The 14981-nt window shown below is 40.0% G+C and overlaps 1 protein-coding gene across 1 annotated transcript in view; it reads left to right on the top strand.

The window, feature by feature from the left end:
* The window catches only part of pdia3 (protein disulfide isomerase family A, member 3), a 31120-nt gene extending 19910 nt beyond the window's left edge, over positions 1–11210 (top strand). Inside the window, exons 7-13 of the mRNA XM_080214473.1 lie at positions 1716–1841; positions 2623–2805; positions 4204–4312; positions 5357–5485; positions 5574–5653; positions 5740–5797; positions 7862–11210. Of these exons, the coding sequence (XP_080070599.1) occupies positions 1716–1841; positions 2623–2805; positions 4204–4312; positions 5357–5485; positions 5574–5653; positions 5740–5797; positions 7862–7981 (805 nt within the window). The 3' untranslated portion in view covers positions 7982–11210. The remainder of the gene's footprint in view (positions 1–1715; positions 1842–2622; positions 2806–4203; positions 4313–5356; positions 5486–5573; positions 5654–5739; positions 5798–7861) is intronic.
* Positions 11211–14981: the final 3771 nt, after the last annotated feature.

Below are 14981 nucleotides of genomic sequence, written 5' to 3'. Positions count from 1 at the left end.
TATGGCTGGTCCAGTTTGGTTTCTGGTCAATAGTCAATCGTGCCTTCAGTGTTTGTGGTAAGAGATTCAACAAAGTTAATGCCACTAAATGATAGAATATCCCTGTTGGAAATGGCCATTGACAGGCACTTCAGTGATGCAAATGTTACTTCCAACTAAGCAGCCTGAGCCTGAATGCTGTCTAATTGTGTGCATGCTTGGACTGTCGGTATATGAGGAACTGCACATGAATGCTAAACACTGTAATCATCACTTCCAACCTTCTATTCGAGGGAAGATCACTAATGCACTTGCCCATAAACATTGCTCTGAAGAATTCCTGCAGTAATTCCTAGGACTGAGATGATTAGTCTTCCACAACCAGAACCATCTACCTTTGTATTAGGTATACCCCAATCAGTGGAGAGTTTCCCTCTTCCCTTTTTTATTTATTTGTGGGACATAAGCATTGCTGGCTGGCCAGCATTTATTGCCCATCCCTAGTTGTCCTTTCAGCACAGTTGCGTCAACCCATATTACTGTGGGTTTGGAGCCACATGTAGGCCAGACTGGGTAAGGACAATAGATTTCCTTCCCTAAAGGACATTAGTGAACCAGATGGGTTTTTCTGACGATTGACAATTGGTTTTATGATTATCGGTAGATTTATAATTCTGGATTTTTTAAAGTCCAATTCCACCACTTGCTATGGCAGGATTTCAAGCCCGGGTGACCAGAACATTAGCTGAGTTTCTGGATAAGTAGTCTAGTGATGATACCACTGAGCGGTCTCTGTGGTCTCTGCTCTTAACTTTAAAATTCCTGTTGTAATCATTGGGGACTTCAGTTGCTGCTGCTCTACCCATTCTCCTGGTGAGGCTCCTGGCCTTACATCCACGATGGCTCTTATTCCTGCCCTCTCCCTCAATCCCATTTTCTCCTTGCTTCTCACTCTCGGTTCCTATCTTGGGTCCCAGGGTCTGTTTTTGTTCAGCTGCTTTGCTCCTGGCACCAGAATTTGCACCCTGGGCTCCATCAAGTGGCAGAACTTGGTCAGTGCAGGTACTCCTGCACCAATCCACCTCTGCCACTAGGTGGAGCCTGGCCAATCAAAACTGAAGTGGGTGAGTGTGCAGAAAGTTAACATTTTTATACTATTCACATTGCATTTTATTTAAATGCTTGAGGATTATTATGCTTGTGAACAGAGACATGATGTTTCAATGTTTTCTGCCAGAGATTCTGGAATGCCTAATTTTTTAAATATTTTGTGATGTGCTTGCAAGTTATTTCAGCTCGGAATGCACAGCTGCTGCACAGTATTTCAACTGTTACATTGGCTTTTTTGAGAGGGCAGGAAATGCCATGAGGAGCCTAATTCTGGCTTTAACAATGATCTCTACAAAAACCCATGATTCACTTAAATGTCATTTCACTCGGGATGTGATTTTCAAGATTGCAGCCACAAAGCAAATTCTGTTGCGCAGTACCACAAAGTTGGATTTTCAACTTGTTAATTTTCGGCAAGGTGGTTGAGTTGCAAAACAAGCCTTTAGTTGGCAATCTACCCCATTGGTACCCCCCCCCCACTCAGTTACTGATTTAATTTGATTTAACTACGTGCAGTTAATTGACTTCAGTCAAAGGCAATTCACTCTGCTCAATGTTATCTCATAAGAATGTTATAGTAAACGTTGTCGTCAGTTTTTGTAACTTGATATTTCTTTTGAATGCAGCTTTGGTATCTGTGCCCATATGACTGAAGATAATAAAGACCAGTTGAAAGGGAAGGATCTGCTGGTGGCTTACTATGATGTAGATTATGAAAAAAATCCAAAGGGTTCAAACTACTGGAGAAATAGGTACTGGTTGAACTATTTAAATCCTTTTAAATTGTGTGTTCCTGTTTTTTGCATTTTGCCTGAAAGGTTAGACTTGTTATATCTTTAGAACGTCTCAACAGCACTAAACAACTGTCATCTTCAAAATGGTAAATGTTTAAACTAAAGCTAAAATTAGCGTACCTGTGTTAGTGTGCAATGGTCATTTTCACTACTGAGTGATGTTGATTCGGTAACTACTACTAGGAGTTTGGGTTTAGATCTTGGAAGCAATTCCACTATCAGCGAAATACCTAGCATGTATGCAACACTTCAATTTGGAAAACGTGGGAGATATTTCAGCATTGTGCGTGATTTTTGTAACCATGGATTAACTTTTTTTTTGTGTGGGTGTTAATTTCGGAATTGCTCAATCTGACACTGTCGGGGTGAATAATCTAGATCAGTCTTGAGCATGATCTGACACCTTGGCTGCGCTGTGTATTGCACGCTGAAATGTAGTTTTACTTCCTATTTGGTTAGGAACACTTCATAAATGTGAAAATGTACATCCTTAATGTTAAACAATGAAAGCGCACACACTTAATTTAACACTTATTCAGTGCATTTACTGCAAAAAATTAGCATAATCTGTAATGTATTAAAACTGAGCTGTTTTTAACCACGTGTTATGGGGAAGTCAGCAAGCTCTAGGGATTTAACTTTTTAAAAAGCTTAGTTTTTGGATATTGGTTATCTTGGTTCTGTCTGTTTACTGACCGTATTGTTCACAATTTTAATTTTTCTTTGTGTCCAATTGCAGAGTGATGAAGGTTGCTCAGAAATTTCTGGAGGCTGGTGAGAAGTTGCACTTTGCCGTTGCAAACCACAAAACCTTCAGCCACGAGCTCTCAGAATTTGGCTTGGATGGTGCCACTGGTGACGTCCCTGTGGTTGCTATCAAAACTGCAAAGGATCAAAAATATGTGATGCAGGAGGAGTTCTCGTAAGTAACTTGAATCGTTGGTGGAAATCAGTGGCACTCTCTTTAGAACGTTCCAGCAGTTTTGTCAAAAGAAGAACTGAGATGCATGTAATTAGAAAGTGTATTTGTGGTGTAAACATGAACTGGAATGATATTAGAATAGATTACACTTTTTATGACTGTTTAAGTGATATATACCTCAGACTAAGTAACGCTGGTTCTGAGCTTGAATGCAGAGCATGGGTACAAAACCAAAATGTCGTAAGTTTTGGTTCTGTTGTTCAACACAAACCTTTTTCTGAAGAGAATTACTATAAAAGTGCAGTTTATAAATTGTATTTTTTTTTTAAACTTTTGTCCTCTTTAAAACTAAGTTTTTGTGGTTTGCTATCCTGGCCAGATGCTAACCAGATCTTTTTTATTTAGACTGTTTTGTCATAAAGTCGTACAGTGCAGAAAAAGCTCTATGGTCCATTGAGTCTATACTGATAACTACCACTAAAGTTGCACTTGTCCCATATCCTTGAATGTTATGATGTTTCAAGTCCTCATTTAAATGCTTAAAGGTTATAAGATTTCTGGCCTCGACTGCCTTGATGTGGAGATACTGGTGTTGGAGTGGGATAAACACAGTAAGAAGTGTCTCAGCACCAGGTTAAAGTGCAGCAAGTTTATTTGATAGCATTGGCTACTAGCTTTCGAAGTGCTGCCCCTTCATCAGGTGAGTGGGAGTTCTGTTCACAAACAGGGCATATAAATATACAAACTCATGCGGGTCTTTCAACTATTATTATGTAACCATGCAAGACTCGCATTCCAACCATTATTTTGTAAATTGAGTTTGTATCTTTTATATGCCCTGTTTGTGAATAGAACTACCACTTACCTGATGAAGGGGCAGCACTCTGAAAGCTGGTGGCTTATGCTACCAAATAAACCTGTTGGACCTCAACCTGGTGCTGTGAGACTTCTTGTCTCCACTACCTTCCCAGTGCATTCCAGATTCTCCCTTCCCTCAATTTTCTTTTCCAAATCCCCTCTGAATCTCCTGCTCTTTGACCCCTCAACCAAGGGGAACAGTTGCTTCCTATGCACCCTGTCTATACCCCTCAATCATGTGGCTTCCATTCCCTGCCCCCCGACCTTTCTGCTCTCAAAACAATCCAATCTCCTTGTAGCTCAAATGCTTCATTCTAGGCAACATCTTGGTGAACCCTTTGTACCCCATCTAGTGCAATCACACCACTCCTATGTGGTGACCAGAACTGCTCTCGCTGCTCCGGCTGTAGCCTAACCAATGCCTTGGCAGGTAATATTTTCTTGCTCTCCTTAAAGCTGCCCATTGTTATCAAGTAACTAAACATTCATATTTTGTAAGTGGCCCTTTGTTCAAAGGTCTTTTTTTTTCCCTCTTGCTAGGCGTGATGGCAAAGCACTGGAACGTTTTCTAGAGGACTATTTTGCTGGCAAGCTGAAACGTTACCTTAAGTCTGAACCAGTTCCAGAGAGCAATGACGGCCCTGTGAAGGTTGGTCTCTTGGGCGTTGTTCTTCACTGTCAAGCAGCTTTCTCTGATATTTCAGGCTGAAGTAGCTCATTACGCTAATTTATTCTGCTGCAAGTGCACAGCCTCGATCGTACTCCCTTTTTATTTGCTGACTAAGTTATATGACTGAAGTGCCAATGTCTGGGTTCTAACAACTTACAAATGTCAGTAGCTTTGTGGGATAATGCACGTTATATTACTTTTTCCAATGGTTTGTTTTAGGAGACTTAAGCAATTTTAATCTATTTTTGCCCCATTTTGTGGGTTTCACAAGGGAGTGCCTGTGTGAATTTTTTTAAAGCCACTTCTGCCACCTGCTAGCCTCAGTAAAGTAATGGAATTGTTGGCTAATTATGGCAACCTATATCCAACCATGAGGTGGGGAAACCTCTTATTAGTGGGTCCATAGCCATCAGTTCCTATTCCACTTGAGATGTCGAGCTGAACTACTCATGGTAGAAAAAACTGGCTATGCTTATCAAAGTTTCTGTTAATCTTTTAATGTTTAACATATGTTTGAAGTTGTGTTGAAAGCAGCCATAGATTTGAATCTGGAGTTCTGTTTGTACATTTTGGGAAAGGAGTTGTAGAAATGAACTGGGGGTATTTCTTGTATTTTGTAATGGTTAGGGACTAAGATTCGATTCCCAGCTTGGGTCACTGTCTGTGTGGAGATTGCACATTCTCTCTGTGCCAGCGTGAGTTTCCTCCAGGTGCTCCAGTTTTTCCTCCTTCAGTCAGAAAAGATGTGCTGGTTAGGTGCATTGGCCATGCTAAATTCTCCCTGTGTACCTGAACAGGCACCTGAGTGTGGCGACTAGGGGATTTTCACAGTAACTTCATTAGTGTTAATGTAAGCCTACTTGTGACTAATAAATAAACTTAAAAAAACCTAATAGTTTCCAGCATGAACAATTTTCAGAAACAAAGTTTGCTTTTCCTGTCCTGTTAATGTGTTACTGAGTTAGACTATTGTGTTCCTGTCTGAAACTGCTCACTTGCTATTGTAAACTTTTATTTTAACAGGTTGTAGTAGCTGAGAATTTTGATGACGTTGTGAATGATGAAACAAAGGATGTCTTGATTGAATTTTATGCTCCATGGTGTGGCCACTGCAAGAATCTGGAGCCCAAGTATAAGGAGCTTGGAGAAAAGGTTTGTAAAAATATGGTTTGTAAAAATGGATTTTGGTTTTTAAGATGGATTATTCCATAATAATATTGACTACTTTATTCTTTGCTAGTTGAGCAGCGATTCTAACATTGTCATTGCCAAGATGGATGCCACAGCCAATGATGTGCCTTCACCATATGAAGTTCAAGGGTAAGAACCGAGAAAACAGCCATTTTATTGGTTCAAGTTAATTCTCTGATTTGGAACTGTTTACAATTTTTGTTTTTAACATTTAGGTTTCCCACACTTTATTTTGCCCCGATGGGTAAGAAGCAGAGTCCAAAGAGATACGAGGTATGTTTTTCTTCTTGTAACTACTTTAGTATTTTGTAGCAATGTCATTGATCACCAGTTTCCATACCAAAAAGATGATGATGATTTAACCTTGCATAATTGATAATTGTCATTTGGTCATAGTCTGTTAGACATTATGCCCTTCAAGCAAGGAACTTCATTGGAACTGTCCCATCCAAATAACGCATGAGGAAATGGTGCTCCCATCAGCTGGGTACCACGTAACTGCCACCCACAGACGTGCTATTTCATCAGTCGATGAGTGTGTGTTACACACAGTAGCAAAATCCCCTTCAGCTTTGGAATCAGTTAATTTCCAAATCAATCCTGGTTTTTTCACCAGGAGTCAAAACCTGAGAAACTAAATGCTAAGCTTCTATGACATCTAAAATACCTTTTGTGTTAAAGAATATAAAGTGACCCCTGTTGCAAAGGGCTAGCTAATCCACACGAATAAACCTCGCCTTTTGTGATGCATGATTCACCAAGACTTGAATTTTTTGACGAGCTGTGCTGATCAGTACTAAGCAAAGTGCAAATCCGATTGTCAATAACAGGGTTTAGCAGTTGTCTCTTTCTACGTGGTTCACACTAGAAAAGAAGTACCACTTTTTAGGGAAATTTTCTTGAATTGCCATGACTTGTTTTAGGAGTGATCTTTTTTATGATGTAAAGCAGCATCCTCTCTCTCTCTCTCTGACCCCAACACCTTCAAATTTCAGAGATTTTTCAATTCTTTTCCCCAAAAGTTTGGAGAGTGGACCTCTCCCTTTGATAGGTAGATGGTGAATTGCTCAAGGACTTTGTAGAGGCAGGACTACATGCACATCAGGTGACCTACTTTAATCCGTGCGCACTGCCAGGGATATTAGGGTATCTGAAATGGTCTTTTACCCCTTGGACTTGACCCGTGATTTGGTGCTTTTGTTGTTTTTCGAGGCAGATTGCACCACCCAGTAAATAAGCCCTTTTAGTTGCTAGTATTTGAAGGACTTGATAAGGAAATGCCAACATAATGGCAAGCCTGATTATGACCAATGCCTTGTGCATTTGGTTATATTAACGCTGTGAAGTATGGTGCCCTTCAAAGCTGAATCTGGCAATGATTTCAATTGTACATTTGTATCTTGAATGTACATTCTCTGAAGATGCATTTGCTGCAGTGAAAGGGCTGTAAGTTTGTGTGATGGTTTTCCAAGGGTGAGTGATGTATGTATGACAGTGCAAAAGACAACTAGGATGCAGTGCTCTGGATATCTACTTGATGCCTGGCACTGTTGGGTAGTCTTATCTTTGCCAAATTACTTAAGTTTGCTGTTACGCTAAGGAAGTAGTTTATAGGTCCTTAGTGGTTACACAGCAGGACAGAGACTTCGTGTGCCTACATGTGTTACTGCCTCTTGTGTCATTTCTGAAATACCAGAAAGGGCAGACAATGTCCACTTCACCAGCCATCCAGCACTCTTGTTCTCCTCCCTCCACTATGATTCGTATTGCCAGAGGCTGTCAAATATTTAAATATACATTAGCGCACAAGCAGCTATAAATAATAACTGAAATAACTAATACTGCAAAATGAGTTGGCCAACTAATATTTAGACAGAAAAGCCTAACCTCAATTGCAAATTTGTCCCAACATTTTTCTTTTTCATGCATTGATTTTACTACCATCTAGAAATGCTTAAAATATTGGATTCTTATTTCGTGACTCTAATCTGTGTCAGCCTTCAACTTGCAGACATAATTAGAATCACTGGATGTTTCTGATTTTTGTGACTGTCTTGGTTCACTACTTGATTAATTACAAACCACTCCTTGTTGCATCTGAAAATTACCTTGCCTTGAAGTAAGATGAGCTGAATAATATTTGTACATTTAAAATCTTCCCCACCCCAACCTTCAATATATAGAAGGCGCATTTACTTGATGTGGACAGAGGGGAGAGTTTTCCCCTAAACTTGAGTGTATACTGAGCAAAATGAATCCCGTGTCTTGTTTTATCTTCTGGTTTGTCACGTTTAATTGTCAGTGCCCGATTCTAAATTAATTGTGTTCTTACTTCAGGGGGGTCGTGAAGTTAGTGACTTCATGAATTACTTGAAGAAAGAATCCACACACCCCCTGGCTGTACCAGTGGAAGAGAAGAAATCCAAGAAGAAGAAGAAGGATAAGGAAGAACTGTAAATTATCAGAAGCACCTCGAATGCTAACATGTTGATATGCAAGGAGTAATTGGAACCAGGGTTGGGTTTGAGATTTGGTGGTGGTATAGTCACTTTCTAAGAAGATTCACAGTCTGCCATACTGGTCCCATTTCTGTATCAATTTTCAGATGCACTATCGGAGTTACTGAATCAAAAGGGGCAGAAATTCAGGTTTTGTTTTGGTCTTATTTTGTACTGGTGAACGTTTTTGTACATTTTGGAAGAATAAACCCCTTTAAACCAAACCGAATGCACTGCAATATTTGCAACTAAATTTGTAGCGCTCCATATTCCGTTTTCAGTTTGCTCCCATTATCCAGGGATTGTACTTTCATTCAGCATGTTTTAGTTCAGTCTTAACTGCCCACTTTAATCTTTTGAAACCTTCATCTGAATTGTAAATGTGAGGAGCTAAACTCCTTTTACAAAGGTTAACCTACCTTCGGGATGCGCTGGTAGTGTTGGGCTAGAACACAACAGGTGTCCTGTTTTTCTAAGTTTCTTCAGGGCGTGTACTCCGATGTACTCACAGGTATACATTGTCTATAGATGACCCAATAGAATTGCAGATGTCCTGGATCGACAAGGTTGCTGCTAATTTGGAATTAGACTGGATTCCACACCTTCCTAAGCCCAATATTTTAACCTTTTTTCCCTTAAACTGTACATCTTCACAATGGGGCCAGTCTATATCACCTTCAGTGGGGCTGATTAGAGAGCTTGTAGATCCATTCTGTTCTGTTAGCATTTCCATTTAGTGCTGTGAATATATGGTGGTGAATAATTTGCCTACCTTGAAAATAAGTATTGTTTGAAAAACCTAATCTGGTTTTTTCCTTCTCCAAGATCCTATAATGGGTTACCTCCCAGATTAACACCTACATCTTTGCCTCCTTTGTTTGAGTTACTCCAAACCACTTGTCACCAGCACCCCCCAGCCCCCCAAACTCCAACATTAAAATGTCCCCAGTCATGAGTGATATGGTGACTCTGGCTTTGACCTTTCTGCAGCTATTGATGCATTGACCTACCCCTCTCTCACTTGCTCGGTTCTGCTTTCAAGTATTTGATAGAGGGTAAACTCTAATATTGGTTTCTTTTTATTTAATGTGTTGTCAGTTCCAGAACCCCTCAAGGCACTGTCATTTCGTACCCTTGCATTTCTTCTTAATGCTGTCAAGAAGCAGTGTTATAACCTGCAGACAGGGAGGGTCAGAGAAAGATTGAATCATGAAGACAGAAACTTATAAATCACTGGCTAGACTTTAGAATATTGTGTCCAGCTCTGGTGACCACCCTGCAGGAAGCCAGTAGGGATGATTTTCAAAAAAAAGAATTGAGACCTGGAAAGATTACAGAACTTGGAATTCTTCAGAGAGCAGAGAAGGGACACTGAGCTGCTTACAAAAATAAAGTTCCCACCATCAGGAGTGTTGCTCGTATTTAAGGTAATTGGCCAAAAAATACCCAAGGAAGATTAAAACATTCAAACCATTTCTGGGATGCATTGTCTGAACGGGTGGTGTTTGTGGATTGGAAAGTTATTTCAAAAGGAAATAGTGTGTGTATATATACTTGAACTTGCAGAGTTGAGTAAAGTACAGGTTAGCAGGACTGAGGAAGTTTATTCAAGAGTTGGCACTCCCACTGAGTCAAATGACCAGTGGTCCTACAAAAACTGGATGGTTAATGGACAGTGTAATTGAGATGCTTAGTGATTTGTGGGGTTTGTCAAGTTAAATACAAAAACAAAAATTGCCTCTGCCAAGGAAATATGGAATAAGAGGCACAATTTTAGAATTAGAGCTAGGCCATTCAAGAGTCAAATCAACACGCAAGATTGTGAAAGTCTGGAACTCTTTCCAAGGCTTGCATTCTTTGTGTGTTCCCCCCCCCCCCCCCCCCAAACAAAAAAAGGAGTGGGTGTTGAATTAATTGAAATATCAAGAGTTGGATTCTTGGGTGAGGTATTGAGTAGATGGACCAGACTGGTAAATGGAAGAGAGTCACAGGTCAGCTGTGATCCAAGGGGCTGAATGGATTCCTATTCAGTGTTGCCCACCTTTTTTGAATTGTTAATCCCCATGCGTGCTGGTTTGTGAGAGATATAGGCTTGGGCAGGTTTTAATTTTGGCTAGAAAAGCACCAAGAAGATTGAAGCCATTGACTTTTGGATCCTTGTTCTCACTGCACATCTACTGTCTTGGCATAAATCCAACTGTGTTGCTTTTTTTAAAAAATATGAAAACTCAAGCATCGATGGGGATAGTTCACTTGACATTTGAAAAGAAACATTCCTTTTTTTAAAACTTTTGGCAATAGAAAATGAAAGGTAATAAATGGAAGACCTGTTGGCTTTGAGCTATAAATCAATGGGAGATTTTGAGGATGTGCTTTGTTACAGATGTGGAAGCAAATACTTGTAACCTAAACTTGCTTAAAGCCCCAGGCAACAAGACCAAATTATAAACCTGAGATAGTTATCAAAAAAGGGTTTGCAAAGGCTGGTCTGAATTTTTCATAAATTTAAGTATGAATTTTGGAATGGGAGGTGTGTACATGTAGAGGAATGTTCATTTAAAACAAAATTGCTAGGTATGTAGTGAACCATTGAGGGTAATCTACAGGGTTGCTTCGTGATGGTATTTGACTACAGTTATTATTGTAATCTTGTATAAATAATGTGGGACATCCCAGTTGGAATGATGTGTGCAATGTTTGTTTGGTACATTTTCCAGAGTATTAACAAGTCAGACTGCTCAGAGCGGTAATGAAGGTTGTAGGGTTTAGTAATCACTTGTCATGAAGAAAGACCAAAATGAACTTGCTTCTGTTTGCAACCAAAGAAATGGATATTAGAAAAGTCTGTTTTTAGAACATTGGGTGGAATGAATAGCTTCATTGGAAACTTGGGGATTGGATGCAGAAGTAGAGATCGATTTGTTAAATTTTAAACTTCAAGCATGAAGGAATTTGATCCAAACACTGACCAGGAATTGTCTAAGAAAGAATTTTGGGGTGAAGTGAAGCCAGAGTGAATGTCTACATTAATAAACCTGATTGGGAGTTAAAATTAAATACCATCTTGCCAAAGAATATGGTTCACTGTGTTTACAGTATTGTATCTGGGATGTTTGCTTGATTTCAGTGGTTCTGTTGTACAAGAATGTCATTCTTCCCTTACCTTGAGCACTAAATGTTTAATATCACTTCTTGGTTGTAAATTTTATTTCACTCTAGTATTCTTAGATCTTGTCTCCTATTTTACATTAATCACTGTCAGTACAATTTATACATTCAGTCTCTACAATATGCCTTCCCTGATATTGTTGCTCTGCAAATGCATGTCACAACTAGTGCATCAACCCTCCAATCACAAGTTGCACATGTGGGCAAGAGATGTGTTCTAGTCTATGCTGACATCAGGGCATGATGCAAAAGCAGGAGACTAAACGTAAAACTGTTGTTAACAAACACTGACCAGCAGACAATTAAACAAAACACTGACTGCCATGATGAATGCTAACAGGTCATTATTGGTGACAAGCTGGGTACTCTTAGCTGGTGTACTTAATTTTCACAATATTTAAGGTCTTCAGGAGTCACATTTTTGCCAAGTAACCTTTAATCCACAGGATCAGAAAGGCACTGTAATTTAGAAAAACAACTTCCTCAAAAACACCTGTTCCTGCTAAACTTTACCCATCCTAAAGGACATGCTGAAAAAGTTTGGAAATCTTAATCTTAACATGGGTTTAAGATTGTTTGTTTTAATCATAGAATTCCTCCAGTGCAGGAAGAGGCCATTTGGCCCATCAAGTCTGCTCCAACCACAATCCCACCCAGACCCTATACTATAACCCTATGAATTTACCTTAGTTAGTCCCCTGACACTAAGAGGCAATTTAGCATGGCCAATACACCTAGCTGCACATCTTTGGACTGTGGGAGGAAACCAGAGCACCTGGAAGAAACCCACACAGACGGGGAGGATGTGCACACTCCATTCAGACAGCAACACAAGTCGGGAATTGAACCCAGGCCCTTGGTGCTATGAAGCTGCAGTGCTAACTACTGTGCACCATGCCACCCTGATCATTCTACAATGATCCATAAATAGCTTTCTGAAACCCTATGCTGTGTACCTTTTATTCAACATAACTTAGTAATCTGGGAATCTATGGTTGTAATGAAGCAAAAATGTGAATGCTTTCTGACATCCACAGCGTAAAACTGCCAGCAACTTCTAACCACTGATGTGCTGTTGAACATGGAAGTTACTGGCAGTAATAACATGCCCCTCTAAAGGGTGTGCAATTTGAATCTGAAGATTCAATCAGATAATGAGCACAGTAATTTGATGTGAATTTCAACTTTTTATCCACTTCTCAATGTAACTTCAAAAACATGAAACCTTGTTGGATGAAACGTAAATGAGTTTTCAGTGTCTTACTGAGCCATTTCAGTGTCTTACTGAAAGACTTCTCTGGCCCCAAGAAATGTAATTTGTCATTTCTTCAATAACCTTTTTAGAAAAATCCATGATATTTAAAATAGTTTTCATCTTTAAAAGCTTGCTTACAATATTTCAGCAGCTGCCATAATCCTATTTGCATGTCCCAATTTTAACTTTCTTTGTAAAATTATTAAAAAGTGAATTATAAATCAGTGCTTTTTACTTCCTGGTTTGCTGTGTGTGAGCATCCTTCAAACTGGCCTACTTCGTGACTTAATTTGAACGGTACAATGGGTAGTGTCAGGGACCCAGATTCGATTCCAGCCTTGGGTGACTGTAGTTTGTATGTTCTCGTATCTACGTGGGTTTCCCTCCCCACAGTCCAAAGATGTACAGGTTTGATAGATTGGCTATGCCAAATTTCTTCTTGGTGTATGGGGATAGGGCCCTAGGTAAGAAACTGAGTTGATGCAGTCTTGGTTGGCCTCCTTCTGCACTTGTAGGGGTTCTGATCCTATTGTTGCTGGATGCCAAACTCCTATCGCTGGCACAAGATTTAAAGTCAAATCAGAATAGAGGAAGTCAATGCTCCAGAGCGTACTTAATCTTCATGAGCAGCTTTTATTAGTGGTGCCAGTGAATGTTATCATTTCACCATTTGAATGCCTGAAAATCCCTTTCTTCAATCCATGCTGATTCCTCAAAATGAATCTACTTTTATGCTTGATTACTCATTGCCAAATTTCTGCCATCACAGTGCACCTCCTTGTTGCCCTCATCTGTGTGGTGGCTGTTGAAGTCTCCAATATGGACAGCTGAGTGTGATCAGGCAGGAAAAACATGATCTAGCTCAGGTTGTAGACATTTGCTATCTGGCAGGTCTTCTCATATCAGAATGTTGAGTAGAAGAGAAGTATGCTGTTTCTTTCCTTGTCGATTGAACAAGTCTCCTGAACAACATCCCACCCCTTAGCATAAGGAGGGATTTTGTAACAAGCTAGTACCTGGAGATTGTCTACATCAACCCAAGTCTGCCGCTACACAAGGACCTTACCAACCCACTCTCTACTTGCTGTTTATGCCAGCCTGTATGGCTAAGACCATGCCCTGGTGTTGAGGAATAACAGCAAAGGTGCTCTGGTGGTAGGAATGGGATCAATACGCCACTGTTAAAAATCACTTCCTCATCACCTCCCACAGCCTGACCACCTGGCAGTCCAACCATTCCCACACTGACAAGACCTTTGTGTCACAAATCAGCACAGGTGGAGCCTTGCAGGGATCCTGCAGTTGTGATGTACCCCAAACAATGACTCGTGGAAGACCGCCCCCTGACAAAGTCCATTTAATCACTGCGGAAGCTATTGCCTAGCTTAGTGATTATTACTGTGCATGCTTTAGAAAAAACTCATTGGCATTGGCACTCATGTCTTGTCTTGTCTTGTAGTGGCCAGCTATTTTAATCAGAGGCCTGTAGCTCAGCCACGTCTTTTTTCTTTAGTGTTGCATTGCCCTTTTATTACTTAATCTCAATATAAGTTGAGTAAGAAGTCTCACAACACCAAGTTAAAGTCCAACAAGTTTATTTGGAATCACAAGCTTTTGGAGCACTGCTCCTTTATCACTCACCTGATGAAGGAGCAGCAAAAACTTGTGATTCCAAATAAACTTGTTGGACTTTAACTTGGTGTTGTGAGACTTCTTGCTGTGCCCAACCCAGTCCAATGCTGGCATCTCCACATCATGAATTGATAAGTCAGTAGGATGCAACATTTTAAGTCACCTATGCTGAATGACCAGCAGAGAGTGCTCTGACACCACATTCAAAGAACATGCTTGCCCTCTGAGCTTTGTTGGTAGCTTTTGGTTTCACTTATGCTTTAATGTGAGTGCAAAGCTTCTCATAGAAAACAAAATGCCTAAAACTATTAACTAGGATTTTAACATGATCGCAGGAATACACAGGCTCCCCATGGCATTGATCATATACAATATAGATAAGGGAACAAATCTTTTACTCAGTGTCATTCAGATTGTATCTTAGAATCGTAGAATCCAACAGTGCAGAAGGAGGCCATTTGGCCCATTGAGTCTGTACTGACTCTCTTGACAGAGCATCCTATCCAGGCACTATCCCTGTAACCCTCGGTATTTACCCTGCTAATCCCCCTACACGTACTGGGACACGAAGGGGAAATTTAGCATAGCCAATCAACCTAACCTGTACATTCTTGGGCATCATCTTAAATGGTGTTTATAAAATGGCAGCTGGCAACAGAAAACTTACATGAGATTTGATCCATTGAAGTACTTAAATTATAAACATTCCCTCCTCTCAAATCCAAAGATCATGATAAAAATAAACATGCCAAAACACACAAAAGCAGTTTAAAATGATAAAGGAACTCATTTTTATTCACAATGTGTATAAATAGGACATGAATGCTACCATGAATTGACTGAGTTCCATTTAATATTAGCCACTTATAGATTCAATTCTGGAGAAAGGCAATCTATATCTGCA

This window comes from Carcharhinus amblyrhynchos, chromosome 28 (genome assembly GCF_965287045.1).
Source record: "Carcharhinus amblyrhynchos chromosome 28, sCarAmb.v2.hapA, whole genome shotgun sequence".
In the NCBI taxonomy this organism is placed as follows: Eukaryota; Metazoa; Chordata; class Chondrichthyes; order Carcharhiniformes; family Carcharhinidae; genus Carcharhinus; species Carcharhinus amblyrhynchos.
The sequence above is the reverse complement of the archived record's forward strand: the minus strand, read 5'-3'. Positions and strand labels throughout refer to the sequence as shown.